Raw genomic sequence first — 18,860 nt, forward strand, 5'->3', positions numbered from 1 at the left:
TGAAGGGCCACAGGTTCTTCACCCCGATCTATAGTTTTTTCCTGTAACCATTTGGAAACTGCTTTTCTCCCCCACCAAACTGAGGTTTCCAATATGCTTGATTCTGCCGCGTGCAGTAGAGAGGGGATGGATCACTCAGAAATTCTTTTTATTGTATGCTTCCCTTCCTCAACGATTACAAGTCACTGAGAAAATCAAGATGAAAAGTTCCAGGAACCATGTTCCAGCCTTGTAAATAAGTCCACAAAAGCCTATAAAAACAGAAACAAAACAAACAAAAAATGTGTTTGCTATGAGGGTAGTAGCTACTGTCTCCATAGTGGGCATAGAAAGGCTGGCTACTAACTTTTAAGACTCATCCCCCCCCCAAAAAAAGGACTTCTACTGTGTGGGCTGGATAACTTTTTCTCCCTTCCACCAACCTTCTTCCTCCATGGCTGAGGTTGGCAGAGGAGGCAAGGAGTAGTCCATTCCTTTTCTGCCAGTGTGCTCACTTGCCCACAAGAGATTCTTGATCAACTAGGGCTACCAGATGAGTTGTTAAATGCAAACCTCTTTGCATGCCATGAGCCAGCCTTCCCAACCTGGTTTACTTCAGAGATTGTTGGACTACAACTCCCATTGTTCCTGGGCTTTGGTCATGGTGACTGAAACTGATAGGAGCGATAGTCCAAAACATATTTTGAGTGACAGATTGGGGAAGGCTGCCAAAAGCTATGACCCAAACGATTCAGAAAGCCACAGCATTAGAGTGGAATATCATAGCTCTGGACCAAAAAAACCTGTACTGGATCTCCAGTACAGAAAATTCAACAGCTTCATTAAGCTATAGTTTCCAGGGTTGTTTGCAGGAAACCATGGCAGTTTCAAAGTAGTTTTACCTTTTTTTCTTTTAATTAATAAGTACTGATGTGCCTTAACATAATGAGTCATGAAGGGCACCTAGAGCAGGCATGGAGAAGCTGGTTCCTTTCAGAAGATGCTGGACTCCAAAACCCTATCAGCCCCAGGCAGCATAGCCAACGGTCAGGGACAATAGGAACTCTGGTCCAGAAGCCTCTTAAGACAGGCGTTGGTTCCTTGTTCCTGTCCTAGAGGATGTACGCTTTACCGCATGACTTTACTGCAAGGGCAAAATGAGGAACTGGTGCAGAAGGGGGCAAAAGCAGAGCAAAGGAGCCTTGCACATCAGAGGCATCAAGTCATGTGGAGAAAACGTAACTGTCGGCTCAAGAGAATGAGCTGCAGAACTTGGATGAATGATGATGTCAGAGGGACAGGGTTAATGGAGAGTCTATTTTCAACATCCTTCTCTTTTCACATTCGTACTCAAGGAATCGTGCTGGACCCTGTGGGCCTAGGTCCAAGTGCTGCCAGTCTCAGCTTCATTTGAGGCATCTGAAATAGTTCTTTGTGGGGGTAGGTAGAGAACACCTTTCCCTACGGTGCACCAGCTTCTAAATTTGACTCAGTCTCAAGATCCTGGATGATGACCCTGCAGAGCCCAAGCCACCTAGAAATCCACACCGCAAGAAGCTGATGCCAAGAGATACTGGTCTAATAGCAAATGCCAGGTCAGTGGTGCTCAGAGCCAATGCTTTGCCCCAGGACTAGATGATCTGCGATCTAGTGCACCTTCAAGATAAAACCGCCAGCCTCTGAGATTTAGGTGCCAGCCATGTCATTCAGCACCTGGGGCCACAAAGATGCTGGGGAATTCAGTAAGGAGCAGCTCCACCACCTGGTTCTGGTACACCATGCCCTCCACCAGGCTGGTTGCATCTCGCTCGTGTCTCAGGAGTGTTGGACCAAAGACAATGCCAATGTTCTGTGTCGTCATACGGTTGATATCCGAGCGCTCCATCACTCTGAAGGGGGAGAGAGAGAGAGAGAGAGAAAAAACCATCATAATGCACTGGCCTCTGTCTAACACATCCATGGCCAAAGCAGGCATGTGGATATGCTTTGGATTTGAGTTCTAAAAAGAAAAAGATGGTGCTCAACCAGCTTGAAAGTCACATCCCCCGAACTGGAATGTCATTTCCCTAGTCTATATGTGGGCTTGTTGTAATAATCCAGGTTAGAGGAAAACATTTTACACATGCTTCTTTCTCTGCACATCACACTAAGGAATATTTAAGATTCGAAGCCCAACATTCCTCCTTTTACGACCTACAAAAGACATCCTTGGACATTCTGATTCCAGTCAGCTGGAACTTCTATTTCTCTCCACTGTGTCATGTAGTGCTAGCTCCCAAATACTCCAGCTTTCCAAACTCAGTATAGCCTTGCAGAGTAGAGCTGATAGCAGAAGCAAGAGAGCTGGAATTATACCAGATTGCTTCCACAATATACCTCTTCTCTGCAATTGCTATCCAATGATTGTGTGTGCACAATGCAACACAATTGCGAGTCCAGTGATGACCGATAAAACACTGATTGCCTGTCAGTGTTTTAATGGGATTTTAAACAAAGTTTTTTAACAAGATACTTAGCAGCTTCCTCCTAATATTAGTAACCAATGCCGCACATGCCAGTAAGTGGAATAAGAAAATGCATAGGGTTGGGTGGTACATTAATGGTACATTAATCCTGCTTCCTTACTTGCGAAGATGCTCCAGTAAATAATGCAGTGTGTCCTGGTTTGGTTGGGGGAGGCTCTGGATCAGTCCTGCAAGCTTGGATACTTTTTCCTTGGGTTCAGACAACTCTGTGTAGGGAAAAGCAACCGGCCACTCCTTAATTGGGCAGGAGGTGAGATAACAGGCATGCTTATAGAGACACCACCAGCTTTCAAGAGGCATCATCAGGAGCCACAAGAGACCAGGAAATGGCTTGAGGTTCTTGCTCATCTTGTGAAACAAACAGGACTGCTAATCTTAGCAACAGAATGCAAATGACTCCGCAATGATTACACTGCTAATAACGTAATTTTACAAACCCAGATCTCAGTTGGTAAAAACCAAGGCCTTGGGTTTCAATTACTCAAAAAAGTAGGAAGTTACTAGGTGAATTATTGCAGAAAAGGGCAGTATATACTTGTTCTGAGCCATTTTTCGTCCCCAGCTGCAGAGAAAATTGTTGGCAACTGATGTATGTGCTCCTGCAGTAGGTATTTTACCCTAAGACATGTGATCTCTGCTTCTCTACCTGCATTTCACCCAAGCCACTAACTGGCTAACTGGGGGCGGGGTGAGGGAAATGGGATGTCATTCCTTTAGGTCAGGGATGTCCAACAGGTAGATCATGATCTACTGATAGATCGCAGGGGGTCTGTGGTAGATCTCGGGAGGGCCCCCCCCAAAAAAAAACAACCTGGGCTCCCTAAAAAAAGCCTCAACTTTGGTAGATCACTGCTGCCAGTTTTTTACAGTGGGAGTAGATCTCATTCTCTTGAAAGTTGGACATGCCTGCTTTAGGTCATTCCTTTAGCTATGGGGAACCAAAGCCAGAAGGCAAGGAGAGGAATTGCACTTACTGACACAAGCCACAAATTCATCAAAGAGGCTGCAGGGAATCAGTGGCTCAGGCAGCTCCCGGAAGAAAAGCTTGAGGGCCCCTGTGACCACATGCACATCGTCCCACTGGGGGTCACTGAGGCGCAGCTTCTCCTCTAGAAAGAGAGAAATAAGACAGCAAAGCTGCTGAAGACGGGAGTCAGAAAAGTCTGCCTGAAAGGCACCATTGTGCCCAGGTCACAAGAAGCAATTGTTCCACTCTAATTCTGCACTAGGGACACGGGTGGCGCTGTGGGTTAAACCACAGAGCCTAGGACTTGCCGATCAGAAGGTTGGCGGTTCGAATCCCCGCGACGGGGTGAGCTCCCATTGCTCAGTCCCTGCTCCTGCCAACCTAGCAGTTCAAAAGCACCTCAAAGTGCAAGTAGATAAATAGGTACCACTCTGGCGGGAAGGTAAACGGCGTTTCCGTGTGCTGCTCTGGTTCGCCATGCTGGCTTAGTCATGCTGGCCACATGACCTGGAAGCTGTATGCCGGCTCCCTCGGCCAGTAAAGCGAGATGAGCGCCGCAACCCCAGAGTCGGCCACGACTGGACCTAATGTTCAGGGGTCCCTTTACCTTTACCTAATTCTGCACTGGCCAGGCCACGTTTGGAGTACTGCATCCAGTTCTGGGCAGCACATTTTAAAAAGGACATTGAACCATTGGAGTGTGTCCTGACAAGAATGGCAAAGCAAAGCAAGGCCTGTGAGGAACACTTGAAAGAGATGGGTATGTTTAGCCTAGAGAAAGGTGAAGAGAGGCAGACGTCCCAGCTATCTGTCAAATGTCTGAAAGGCTGTCACAGAGAGGGAGGAGATTAATCCTGTGTCGCTGCAGAGAAAAGGACAAATTTGTGGCCATTGCAAGGAGGTGTATTTCCCTATACTTAGGAGAAGCATGCTAACTATATACAGTGGAACCTCGGTTTTCGAGTGTCTCGGAAGCCAAACAATTTGGAACCCAAACACCGAAAACCCAGAAGTGAATGCTTCCATTTTTGAACACACCTCAGTAGTTGAATGGCTTCCAAGGTGTGTTTCTTCATTTTTCTCAATGGAATTTGCCGACTGCCCAGCGCGCCTCGGTTGCTGAACGTTTCAGAAGTTGAACAGTCTTCCGGAATGGATTACGTTCAGCAACCGAGGTCCCACTGTATAAGAGTTGACTGACAATGAGACAGACTGTCTTGGGAGATGGTGGAGCTATTTAAGCAGAGGCTGGGCAGCCACCTGTCAAGAGTGTGGTAGTTACTCCCTGCATTACATATCCTGCACTGAATGGGGGTTGGACTAGATGACCCCCAGGTCCCTTCCAGCTCTCTTATTCTGCAACTCAAGAGAACTGCATCCTGCATTCAAGGCACAAGTTGGCCCCATAAGAGGCTTCCATCTCTGCCTTACTTGTATTGTGTTTCTCATTCTGTTTTCTTGAGCTCACAGAGACAAAGGTGCAAAGAAGAAAGCACCCGACATTACCTTGCTCAGGGAAGACGTAGCGCCCATCTGAGGTCACTGCCCGCTCTGCAAGACAATGGAATGGTTACTGAGGGCCCCAGTAAGAGGAACAAGGCCTTTGGCAATCCTGTCTTCACAGCATGTCTGACATAGATACATATCAGCAAGCCATACACTGATTTAGCTATCAGCCTTGTTCTTATTATGCTTCAGCTCCATGATTTATACACATATTAAAGCAGTATGTTTACATTCATAGGTTTGCCTTTTGCCTTATTAAAAACAATTGCAAAAGCAGCTGCAATACTGCTCTGAGGAAGCAGGCATGTGTGTATTGGTTACCTTCTAGGCGCCAGCCAATAGGTGGCTTCTGTCCTCTGGCTGTTCTACAGCTGAACCACTGTGGAAACAAAACTAGAGACCTGTTCTCCACCCCCAAGACAGGGGAAAAAATGTATGTTGGTATTGAATAGGCTGGAAAGTACTTTTCAAACTGGCCCCCGTTTTTCAAATGCTTCCTGTACCATCACAAAAGTAAAAGCCCAAATAACAGATGGCTTTGAGACCCAGCAGCTCCTTTCTCTGCAAGTTCCCCCCATTTCCATTTCTCACTGTAATTACTCACCACGGTCAACTATGAATCTCAGCTTCTGAATAACAGCCAAGTTCCCACTGACCCTGTAGATTCCATCTACATCCAGTCCTGAAAAGCAGAGGAGAGACCCTCCTGTGAAATCTCATGGACCCCCCAATGGAACTGGGCAAAGTGAGGACAGAAGGCTACTCCCAGGGTCCCCGGGGGAAGGGCCAGTTCCCAGCCCAGGCGAGGCCTCATGGGGAAGGAATGCTGAGCACAGCGTACCTCTCTGTTCCACAGCTTCCACACACTGCTGGACAAAACGTGGGACGGTGCCCCCTTCCCGCTGGCACAAGGCTTCTAGCCGGCAACCAAAGACCTGGTCTGGGGAAATAATAATAATAATAATAATAATAATAATAATAATAATAATAATATTATTTATACCCCACCCATCTGGCTGGGTTTCCCCAGCCACTCTGGGCACCTCGCAACAGAATAGTAAAAACATGATAAAACATCAGACATTAAAAACTTCCCTAAACAGGGCTGCCTTCAGGTGTCTTTTAAAAGTCAGGTAGTTGTTTACTTCCTTGACCTCTGAAGGGAGTATGTTCCACAGGGAGGGCGCCACTACCGAGAAGGCCCTCTGCCTGGTTCCCTGTAACTTGGCTTCTCGCAGTGGGGGAACCGGCAGAAGGCCATCAGCACTGGACCTCAGTGTCTGGGCAGAACGATGGGGGTGGAGACGCTCCTTCAGATATACTGGACCGAGGCCGTTTAGGGCTTTAAAAATCAACACCAACATTTTGAGTTGTGCTCAGAAACGTACTGGGAGCCAATGTAGGTCTTTCAAGACTGGTGTTATATGGTCTCAGCGGCCACTCCCAGTCACCAGTCTAGCCGCCGCATTCTGGATTATTTGTTTTTTGTAGGTCACCTTCAAAGGTAGCCCCACGTAGAGCGCATTGCAGTAGTCCAAGCGGGAGATAACCAGAGCATGCACCACTCTGGTGAGACAGTCCGTGGGTAGGAAGGGTCTCAGTCTGCCTACCAGATGGAGCTGGTAGACAGCTGCCCTGGACACAGAATTGACCTGCACCTCCATTAACAGCTGTGAGTCCAAAATGACGTCCAGGTTGTGCATCTGGTCCTTCAGGGGCACAGTTACCCCATTCAGGACCAGGGAGTCCTCCACACCCACCCGTCTCCTGTCCCCCAAAAACAGTACTTCTGTCTTGTCAGGATTCAACCTCAATCCATTAGCCGCCATCCATCCTCCAACCGCCTCCAGGCACTCGCACAGGACCGTCACTGCCTTCACTGGTTCTGATTTGGAGGAGAGGTAGAGCTGGGTATCATCCAGAGGAGAGAACTGCATCTGGAGGGCACCATGTTGGCTCCTGCTACATTTCATGTTCACAACAGCCACACCAAAATTTACACCCATCTATTGCAGCCATGCCGGTCACAATTACGGGGACTTATTTTGTTTTTTCAAGGGGTTCCCACTTGAAGCATTACGAGCAAGTGCATCGTGATGCCAACTCTACAATACCTCCAAAAGTCCACCATTCACACACCACCTAAGATGGTTTGGGTAGTCACCTCGGATCAGTCCCTTTTCCTGCAAACTCCGCAGTGGTGGCCGCTTGGCTATGAAGCGCCTCAGCTTGCTCTTGACCCGTTTCTTGTAGGCTCTGTCCGGACTTGAGGGTGCTGGGAGATGGGCAGGGAGAAGAAGTTAAGGCAGCTGAAGCTCAGTTGTCCCAGCTCCCCCACCTAGGCCAAGGCAGCTTGATTTAAGCAACTCTCTTAGCCTTCCCCACACCCAGATTGGCTTGGCACAGACCTGCCTGCACCTCATTCTTCAGAGCCCCTGGCTCCTCGTCATCATCAGCACTGAGGTCCACCAGTTCAGCACTGTTGGACCGGTAGAGGGGATACAGAAGTGGCTCATCCAGAGGATTCTCCTGATCCTGCAGTGGGGAAGGGAGGCAGGTGAAGCCAGGAGGGGTGGGGCAAAGCAGGGGCAAAGCAGGGGCAAAGCAGGCAAATGCATTTAATTTATAATTCATCCCAAATGCAAAATGTGGTGTTTCACTGGTATGGAGACCTAGATTGTGCTGGTCAGTGACTTGTCATGGTGATGCAACCCTGACCCACATAATCTTCCAGTTGGCATTTCATTTAATTCCCGTCTTCCTCAACCACACTTTCAGCTTTGCAACTGACCCCTTAAAAGCCCTGGGTCTGGAAAGCGGGGGGAGGGGGAGGGGTCAGCTGTGATGCCATTAGCCTTCCCTGGTTGTCGCTTCTGTCATGTACCAGTCCTTCTCTGACACCACAGGTCGTATCTCCAATGGAGTTAGATTTATTAGGTTTGGTCCTAAGTCCCTGTTCCCACATCAAGCTTTATTTATTTGTTTGTTTTTTAAAAACCACAAATCCATTTTTAATGTGTTTTCCCGCAAAATACGCAGTTTTGTACTATTTTAATACAGCTTTATTCTAAAATGTATTTTGTACACGTTTTAACATGAAATATAATATTGGTAATTTGCTTTTTCAGCTGAAAACTATTGCAACAACTGCATTCCAATAATAACTGCATTCCAATCCATGTTTCAGTCCCAGGAAGTGCAAATGAGAATGGTTCATTAAAAAAAATGCAGATTGAAGAAAACCTCAAGCATTTCTAACTTTGAGGAGGAGGAAGAATTGAGGGCAGCTTAAGCCTTTTGGTTTGCCTCACTCACCAGCCTGCGGATGACACCTCTGATTGCCTGGTACCAGTCTTGGCTGACAGCCTCACTGCCTGATTGCAGGAGATACTCGTTGCCTGTCACGGTGCGGAACTAAGAAGAACAGGGGGCAAAAGGAGAGAAGACAGACTGGATGAGGCAACGGCTCCGTGTAACCCTGTGTTTTCCTAGAATACATTGTCTTGCATTTCAAAGGAAATGTGTATGAGGAGCCACTGGACATAATAAGAGCCCTGCTGGGTCAGGTTAGAGGCCCAACTAGTCCTCTTTCATACAGTGACCACCAAGATAGGTCTTGAGAAGCCAACAAGCTACTGCAATAGCAGTCTCCCACCAACTCCAACCCCAGAGACAGAATTTAGTTATGAGTGAGGAGTTGACTAACTCTTGAGAATGTGCCTTTGAGCAGATTCTCACCATCCACTTCCCAGCAGAGACAATCCACGTGTCTGGAAATTATCCCCTCTCTTCTCCATGAACAGCACATGCAGTGGCCCTTCTTTAGCTGCTTCTCTATTGCAGGCCAACACGGGACCATTAAAGGTCAACTCTGTGTTAAGTGAGAAGAGCAAACAAAGCCACAGTAGGAGCAAAAAGGGTTCAGTTCTTGGCAATGTGACATCTGACCCCAGGTATCCCACAGGTCAAGGCTCATTTCCTGAGCATTCACACGCTTACATGGATGACATTCCGCTTACTGGACAAGTCCCTGGCCCAATCAATGCGGGCCCCACGCAAATCCACACTGCTTTCAGGCCGGCTACTGGCTGGAGTCTGCAGGAAGAGAGGAGAAGGAGTTAGCTGGTTCTCCACAACTTCACTTGACACTGTGTCAAGCTGGGAAAGGAACACAGGAGGCTTCTGCTGTCAAGCACAATCAGTTCTTCCTTCCTCCTTCACCTTCCACATTGAGCCTTGCTTGCCCCACTCACCCATCCAGCTGCCACCTTGGGGTCCTTGTAGAACATGAGACTGTTCCCAGCCAACACCAGCCACGAAGATGCCCAACACTTTCTGCGGGGGGGGGGGGGGGAGATGCGAGAAGCAGGGTGAGATGAATGGGGATGAATCTGACAGCATGCATATTCTGAGCACACACACAAAAGGATGAAAACAAATACTCCCACATTCAGGCATGTTATATTGATTGCATTAATGGGTTGGAATAAGCACTGCAGTTACATAAATGAACCCACCTCAACATTACATTGAAAGCAGCCAGTGGCTTCCCTGCATTTTCAGACTTCATATGAGAGACATCTGCCGTCACTCCCAGAACCTACTTTATGCCTTCAGGCTACACTTCCCTTCCCTTCCCTTCAAGAAGGCAGCTTCTGCACGCGACGTAGAAGGATGGGGCTTGTCAACGTGGGAAGGTAGCTCATCTAGGAGACGGAAAACTCTGATCCTAACCCTCCACTGCCTTGCGAGAAGAAAAGGCTAAGGAATAAACCCTACACACATCCTGGGCGGAGTCCCTAAGGTGGTTGGATGACACCTTGTACGCCTCCTTCCAGCAACTCCTGCAGCCAAGCTGGTGCCGAATGTCTTGCTCAGCTTTCCTTTGGACCACATCAGCGAGTCTTGTCATCTGGGCAGCCCAAAACCTCCACACACACTGCCCAGGCTCACACCCCAAGGATGTCACTTCAGTGCTGCTAATGCAGCTGTTTGACTTCACCCCTAGGGGCGGACTCCATTATCTCTCCAGACAAATGGATGTCAACAAGGCATCAGGTGAGACTTTCTTTACCTATTTCCTGTTCTCTGGAACTAACTCAATATCCTAGTTTGAGCCTGAGGGAAGGAGAAAGAATTCCCCCTAGGTCATAGCTGAAGAACTTGTGGCCCTCCAGATGTTGCTGGATTCCATCTCCCATCAGCTGCAGCCAGCATGGCCGGTGATGGAGGATGGGCACTGGAGCCCAGCAACTCTGGAGGCCACAAGTATCACCACAGCCCTGCCTTAAGAGCAACTGCTCTCATTGCTGCCCACTTTTTGAAGACCCTGAGCTGTAGTTAGGAACACAGGAAGCTGCCTTACACTGAGCAAGACTACTGGTCACTGACTGGCAGCAGCTCTACGGGGATTCAGACTGGAATCTCTCCCAGCCTTACCTGGAAGTGCCAGGGATTGAACCGGGGCCTTCCACAGACATCGTCATGATAGTATATCCATTGTATTGCCCATCAGGTTATTTAGATACTCCAAATTCCACGTGTCCCATTTCCCACAAGCTTGCTTCTTCTGCCCTACCAAACCTCTCCCCTGATGGAGAGAACACAGGCTCAGATCTGCTTTATTTCCTCCTAGGTTGGCTGGGCCCCTTCCTGAGCTGTGACAGTAAGCTGAAAAAAGGCCCAATTACCCACTAACAGCCCTTTTGTCCACTCACAGCCAGGACATTGCTTGTCAAAACCCCTTCAGCTGTGAACTGCTATCCAGCTGGAACTGAGCAACCAGTCAGGTTAGTATGAAGACTGGAGGACCAAGGGCTGCCCAGATTCCGCCAAAAGGAATAGGGGGAAGCACCCCTCCTCAAGCATCTTCCCACCGCGGGGGGGATGCCAGCGAGGTACCTGAGTTTTCGGCCTCCTTCTGCAATCTTGGTTTTGTTCAGCTGTCCGGTTTTCTCCACCATCTGCAGCGAAGAAGCATCAGCATCAGCAAACACCAAGGGCAAACCCTCTGACCTTTTCTGCGCTGCAGGATACTCCCCAATAGCCTCTGTTTCTCAGCAGAGCTTAACCTGCATCTCTCCATCACATATCAGACAGGCGCTCGCTCTGTTGCCTTCTCAGGTGACTACTGAAGACATTCCTTTTCCAACAAGCCTTTTAAGAGGTTCTGCACTGGAGCTGGTTTTATATATGATTTTATTGTTGGTGTTCAGGATTAGGTACCGCACTGGGTCTCCCTAGCCCACCCTGCAAAACTTTATTTTTCCAAAGCCTGGGTTCCACTCCCTGTCACCCCTTTACTTCATTCGCCCTCCAGGCCACACCGCCGGCAGCAAACTACCTTCTCCTTCTTTGTCCTGCGCTATTATTCCTATTATTATTGGGTAGTCCATTGCATGGGCTGCACTTTTGACTACAATCGGCTCTTGCCTGAAGTTTCCCAGGTATACCTGGTTCACAGGTATATAGTCCAACGGTGCCAACGGTGCCATTGCCTGATCCCACAGGGCTCCCTTCTTATAAGAGCATCCTACCCCACCCCAAAACTGAGAAAGACGCCTGCCTGACATGGCAGCCCTAAACTTGGGGTGCTCACTGCACCAGATCCTTTCCAGTGGGGAGGAGGGGAGCTTTCTTTGTTCAATTATATTTATATCTAGCTTTTCCTCCAGGGAGCTCAAGATGGTCCCCTCTCTTTTATCCTCACAACAATGCTGTGAGGCCGGCCGGCCCCATGGTCACCCAGTAAGCTTCACACACTCTAACCCTCACACCACACTTACATGCAGCAGGTCAGGGCTGTCTGTGGGGGAACCATTGGCAGATCCCGACGGTGCAGGGTATTCCTCCAGCCAGGCCTCACAACTGTGTTGCGAAAGGTTCCGGCGATGACTTCCCTGGAAGGAGAGAGAGACAGAAGAAGTGAGTCTCCCAACCTCTTTGGTGTATCAAGTCCAGGGCCAGCCCTGCCATTAGGCAAAGGGAAATGACTGCCCCTGACAGCTGATTTTGGATGAAAAGAGGGGGTGGCAAACAGCTGCTTATTTTATTTATTATGTTTGATATCCAATGTTGGTCCTTCTCAGAGTAGACCAACTAAAATCAATGACCTCAAGTCCACTAACTTTGGTGGGTCTACTCACAAAGTTTGGATAGCACCCTATATTTTATTGTCTTTTTCTCTGCCAGGGAACGGGGAGAGGAATTTCTGCTTCAGGTGCCAAAATAATGTGACTGACCTTGGTTACTTTTGCACCTTTACCTGACATGGTTTGGAGGGGAGGCAATGCCATTTGCACTCTGCCTCACGCAGCCAAATGTCTTGGGCAAGCTCTGGTCCAAACACATTCTACACCATTGCCCCTCCCGTTCTCACACCTGCAGCTCCAGACACACACAGAGTAACGCAAGGCTGCGTAGTGACCAACACCCCCCAAGGAATCCTGGGAATTGTAGTCTGTGACAGGTATACTGCAGTTCCCAGGATTCTTGCAGTGAGAGGGATTTGCTCTAAAGGTCTGCTGTGCACACAGCCTCCATTCACTACCAAATGCACCTAATTCCTCCTCTCTGGGGCACACAGTTGCCCCCCCCCCGTGACTTACCTTGGGCCCCTGCGTCTCTGGCAGCACCATGGACTTGGTGTAGGTCAGCTTCTTGTCCCTGGTCCGGAGACCCTGTCTCGCAGCCTCCAGCTCCCCCCTCTCTGCTCCGCCTGGGTCTTTGTCCAGTGTTTCGCCCAGAGGAGGGTCTACAGGGGCTGAGGGGCTGTGTCCCTCTGCCTGTATCAAGCGCTGCAAAAAATGCAGAAACACAGAAGGTGGGAGGGAAGGATAAAGTGTGGGGCGTGTGGGTGGGTGTAAGAGAAGCTTCTATCTAGAGAACCGGACAGCTTCCAATTAAAAGAGGCTGCCCTTCCCCCTCCCCCCTCCCCACCCCCCCAGGCTCAGCAATTCCAGAGTCTTAATCCCCAGGGGCCCCCTGCTATTTCTTTCAAACCTCCTCTCTCACATAAGCAACAGCCCTCCGTCCTCCTGACCCACCCGCCCCCCATCTGCCCTGCCCTGACCCTCTGCTGCTGATGGTCCTAACAAGACCCACAGGCACACAAGCTCTCCTGGTGGACGCACGTGGCAGTGGGGCGTGGGGAAAGGGGAGAGCCAGCTTGGGAGATTAGCTGGCACTGGCAGACTGGCTCCTTCCCCTTGGCCAGCACTCCTAGTTCGTTAGAAGTAATTATTGCAGAATTCCTCCGGCAGCGGCCCAGGCAAAGGGTGCCAGGAAGCAAGGGGCTTCAGATGGAGGCAGCCTATTGGGGGGGGGGGGAGGTGGCAGCCGGTACCTGTCTGCAGGGCTCCCCAACAGGTGACCCCTCCCCAATAATGGACATGGGGACCCTGTGTGGTGTAGTGCTTAATAGTTCTCAGCTGGGAAGATTCGATACCAGAAAGACCAAAAGTTTATCGAGGACTGGGGAAAATTTACAGAATATCTGAAAAATATATGTGATGCACAGACAACGCTTGTTGGTTTTGAAGAGACTCTGTGAAATAGTAAGAAATACTGCAAAAAAGAGAGTAAGAGGAAAAGGAGTGGGGAAAGACAATATTATGTTTAGAAATGCGTCAATAAATAGAAATTTTTCGAAAGATTGACAGAGAAACTGAGGGAAGTAAAAAATTGAAGCATGAGTGTAAAATAATTTGTTGACTGTATAAAACTTGTTTGGAAAATGAATAAAAATTATTTAAAAAATAATAATAGTTCTCAGCTGGGACTTGGGAGACCTGGGTTCAAATCTCGATTGCAGTCATGGATATCGCTGGGTAGCCTAGGGCTGCTTCCAGACTGTTGCCATTTTGGGGTGGGATTCAGTCACATACCAGCATATTCAGGCTGTGCAACGCAGGTTGGTTTGGTGCTCTCATGTGACAATCCTGGACTTTTTGCAATAAGGAAAGTGATGGGGAAATACAAGCTGGAAAGTGTGAGATCACAATTGCTTGACACAACATTGTCTATCCTTCCAGCAAACAAATATTCAATAAATAGTTGATGCGGTCCAAACCCCCTACAAACTTTGTGCAAACAGATCCGGATGAATGGTAAATAAGCAGGTTGTCCAGAAGCCATCTATTTCTTTGCCTTACGAGATTGAAAGGGCCAGGATGGGAGGCAACAATGTACCCCAACTCAAGAAATGCTTGAAGTGATGGAGGTGAGATTCTATCACTAGCAGTTGCACACACTGGTAAGAACCAGCAGCAGCCTCACCATCTCTTGGCTCCTTCGCGGTGGTTTCCATGACTTCTCTCCCGTCACTGGCTTGTAATAGTAACTGCGCAGGGAACCAGAATCTATGTGTTGCTCCCAGGTGTCCAGCACCTGCAGTGGGGGGCTGCGAGGGCTCGGGGGCATTCTTGCTGGTTGCTTCATCTCCTCCAGGTTGCAGTAAATTGGGGTCTTTTCCCCAACGGGATGGTGGGGAGGCAGGTGAGTATCATCCAACATCTGTCAGAAGAAAACAGGGGTGCTCATTTTTTCATATATTAAGAGGAGGCAGTTTCTCCTCATTGTGGAATGCAGAACAAGTGAGGGGAAGCCTCCATAGCGTGGGATTTTTATGGCGAACCCAATAAAGAGCTCTGGATAACTTAACTTCAAAAAGAAACATTTTCCAATCCCCAAGATCAGGGTCGAGAAGAATGCAGATCTATGGATAGATATTTGGGTGATCGAGAAGATTTGAGGCCTCTCCCAACTGGTTAACAATAGCAGCAACAAAGGCCACATCACACAATACATTTAAAGCAGTATCATACCACTTTAAATCATCATGGCTTCCCCCAAAGTATCCTGGGAGCTCTAACTTGTTAAGGGTGCAGAGACTTATTAGAAGCCACCCTCTTCTCCTCCCAGAGCTACAATTTTTAGAGATCCTTGTGAAGAGGGATTGAATTTTAAACCACTCTGGAAATTGGAGCTCTGGGAAGGGAAGGTGTGTGTGGTTTTTTAACCCCACCCTTAACAAACTACAGCTCCCATCATTCTTTGGGGGTGTTTAAAATGACATCAAGGTGCTTTAAATGCATAGTGTGTATGTGGCAAAATTCACACACCCTGAATTATGCTGCCAAGATTTAAAAAGTTTTGGAGTAACCAGGAATGGATTTTTGTGCAGAAGGCTCCACTTAGTTCTGGTACTCAAAACTAATTCCTGAACTGATGAGGAACAGGAATTTATGGACAGTCCTATCACCCCAGAGGAAATAGATACGGTCCTCAAAAATTTGAAGCCACACAAAGCCCCAGACCCAGGCGGCTTCACAGCAGAATTCTATAGGAAATTCAAAGAACCCCTGATGCCCTACATGACCCGCCTATTCAATGACATCATAAAGGGGGGGCATCCCCAAAACCTGGACCTACTCCAAAATAGTCTCCATCCCAAAACCACTGAAAGACAGCCTCAAAGTAGAATCATACCACCCAATCTCATTATTAAACCAGGACTACAAGATATTCACATCAATCTTGGCCAACCGCCTAAAAATCTTCCTACACAAATTAATAGCCCCAGACCAGACTGGCTTTGTCCCTGGTCGCAATATAACAGACCCCATCAGGAAATTACTGAACCTGATCAAACACAGCAAGGCAACCAAACTCCCACTGAGAATTATGTCCCTAGACATCCTCAAAGCCTTTAATTGCTTAGAGTGGAAATACCTACTAGCAGTACTAACTAACATGAAATTTGGCCCCAACTTCCTACAAATTCTCAAACAAATATACTCCATAGCTGTCAAATTTCAGATTTGAAAATAAGGGATCAGCAGCCTCGAAAATAAGGGATCAGCAGCCTCACCTGTCCTGGTGACAGTCTATGGGATATCTAACAATCCGTGATAGCAGCGGAAGCAGCAGGAAACGGCGCTGGAATAAGGGAATTTCCCGCAAAAAAAGGGAAGGTTGACAGCTATGATATACTCCCAAGCCTCAGCAAAATGCAGGACTAACAATATGGATTCTGTATCATATAGATATAGAGTCCAAAGCAATCCAAAGAGGCACAAAACAAGGATGCCCACTGTCTCCCTTCTTATTCATCTTGACTACGGAACTTTTAGAAATCTGAATCCGAGCAGCCACAGACATCAAGGGAGTGGAAATAAAAAGGCAGAACCTATAAATTAGGGCTCTTTGCAGATGACCTAATGGTCACAACACCAGACCCCATAAACACAGCAACCTCCCTAATCAGAGAACACAACACATTTGCAACTGTGTCGGGCCTACAGGTAAATTTTGCAAAATCGGAAGCTATGTGCTTCAACACCGCTCCTCGCACCCAAAAAGAACTCACCAACGTCACCAACATAAAACTTTGCCACACCAAGGTCAGATACCTAGGGGTACAAATAACCAGAAACCTCAATAAATTATACCTCCACAAATACAACCCCTTGTGGTGACAAATTAACAAAGACCTAAAGAGATGAAACAACATAAACTTCACTTTCTCAAACAAATAGCCATGATCAAAATGATCACCCTTCCAAAACTAACCTACCTATTCCAAACCCTCCCAACCTAGATTTCCCCCAACCCAACTCCGAAAATGGCAGGAAAAAACTACACTTCTCACACACAAAAACCAAGAATAAGCCCCAAATACCTGCACCTCCCCACCTCAGAAGGAGGATGGGGAATCCCCAACATAGAAGCATATTACATTGCCAACCAAATACACCATATAGTCCCATATATACTAGAAGATGAGACAAAACAATGGATACACCTAGAGAGGGACACAATCGAAAATACCTGCACCACAACATATCCACTCCTCCCAAACTAAGGAAAATTCCCATAACACTTAACAGGTACACACAGACCATGCTCAAAGCACGGAAAATAGAAATAGGCAAACTGTCCCCAACCCCATCCCCAGTAATTTCCCTGGCGTACCACTCATTATTCCATCACGCAGCACAAAACCTCCAGATAAAAACCTGACAAACCAAAGGCTTTTATCGTCTAATAGACTTCTATAAAAATAAAAAACCTTTGTCAACACAAGAAATACATGACAAACTAAGAGACAACCAAATGCACTGGTTAACACACCACCAATTACACGCCCTCTTAAACAATCCAGTAGTAAAATCAGCAGCAACTAGGCCCCTGACAACCTTCAAAAACCTCCTCCTAGCAACAAAGGGACACAGCAAAGGGATGGTTTCTGCAATATACAAAATACTACTCCAAAACCCCATGAACCTCCTAGACGTAATCAAAAAACAATGGGAGGAAGACATAGGCTATGAGATTAACTCCACTCAGTGGACCAGAATGTGGTCTAAACCCTGCCTTTAAATCCATATCAAGGAAAAGGAAAGAACTCACTCTAAAACTCACCTACAGGTGGTACCTAACACCAAGGAAATTAGCGCTAATTCACCCAGGAACCTCACCAAAATGCTGGAGAGGGTGTACCTCCACAGGCACATACCTCCACATGTGGTGGGAGTGTCCCAAAATCCAACTATTCTGGACAACAGCCATAAAAGAAATATGCAAAATAACTAAGCAAGTATTAGAAATAACCCCAGAACTGGCCCTACTAAACATCTTCCAAGACAATAATGCCCACTCACTTCACAAAGAACTCATAACCCACCTGCTCTCAGCAACCAGAAACATCATAACCAGACACTGGAGAGACCTGTCAGGAGTAAGCATGGACCAATGGTACCAAATAGCATGGGAAACAGCTCTACTAGAAAAATTAACCAATAAACTGAATCTGACACAGGGACAAATAGAAGAAGATGCCTATACCCCGGGGAAGGCTCCCCTTTATCACATACACAACCCAACAAGACAATGACAAGAATCCACCAACAGCATACAAATCAATATGGCTAACCTGATTCAAAAACACCCACCCACCCCACTCACACACGAAAACAAAGTTCACCACAGCCAACCACAATTGAACAATCACACCCAACCTCTCTCAACACCAAAATAACACAAGTGAATAGCAAAGAGAACCTGCACAAGCGACACAAAACCCCACACATACATTAAGTAAAATAGAAACATCGCTACCCGACCCCACCCCCACCCCCCAGGGCCCCCTCCACCTTTCCCCCTTTTTCTTCTTAATGTAACACTAATGTCTCGGTAAATGAAACAGATCTGTAGAAAATGTAACTTGAAAAAAGAGACATTGCACATACTTTTGTAAACCAAGAAATCTTTAATAAAAACACATTTAAAAAAAACAAAAACTAATTCCTGGGATCAGAATGCTTTAATTCTAAGGGTATGGTTTTTATACCAGGTCCTACAAGCCTGAAACCTGCCTGTCCTGGTCCCAGATCACGAGCTGTGTCCTCCTGACCTAAGGCAAGTGACATATGGGGCACCAGAACCCTTCTCAGATTTTTGAAAATACTGTTTTTATCTTCTTTTTAAATGTTTGTTTTAATATTGCATTGATGTTTGACTTTTTTTGAACCACACTGGAGTCCATGTGGAGACTTTAAAAAGATGAAGGTGCAGTTTAGACGTTTTCATAATGAATAAATGATCCTACTCTTCAGCAACACCAACTAATCATGGGACACAGCCATTGCGAAGACACAGCCGTTCAGCGGATACTGCAACAGAGCAGCCACCTTGCCTCGATCATAGGAACGAACTGACCATGTAATCACCTGCCATATCTAGGTCTGTAATCCTCAGACGTCTCCAATCTGGAGTGTACATTCATCCCCATCCTACAACGTGGAGCCTTTTACTAATAGCGGAAATATTTTTACCCCACCTAATAACCAAAGTTACCCAGAGTCCCATGGACTGCAAGAAGA

General features: G+C 47.3%; 1 protein-coding gene across 1 annotated transcript; it reads right to left on the minus strand.

Annotated features, from left to right (window-relative positions):
- Positions 1–131: 131 nt before the first annotated feature.
- On the minus strand, positions 132–14,505 carry LOC114592934 (rho GTPase-activating protein 9). Its single transcript, XM_028721298.2, has 15 exons — positions 14,254–14,505; positions 12,585–12,773; positions 11,763–11,876; positions 10,879–10,940; positions 9,231–9,312; positions 8,977–9,072; positions 8,293–8,391; positions 7,386–7,512; positions 7,142–7,252; positions 5,819–5,917; positions 5,582–5,659; positions 4,978–5,022; positions 3,479–3,613; positions 2,605–2,710; positions 132–1,868 (listed from the first exon to the last, which is right to left on the minus strand). The coding sequence occupies exons 1-15, from the start codon at positions 14,488–14,490 to the stop codon at positions 1,682–1,684; spliced, it is 1,767 nt and encodes a 588-aa protein (XP_028577131.2). The 5' UTR covers positions 14,491–14,505; the 3' UTR covers positions 132–1,681.
- Positions 14,506–18,860: the final 4,355 nt, after the last annotated feature.

This window comes from Podarcis muralis, chromosome 2 (assembly GCF_964188315.1).
Source record: "Podarcis muralis chromosome 2, rPodMur119.hap1.1, whole genome shotgun sequence".
NCBI classification, from domain to species: Eukaryota; Metazoa; Chordata; class Lepidosauria; order Squamata; family Lacertidae; genus Podarcis; species Podarcis muralis.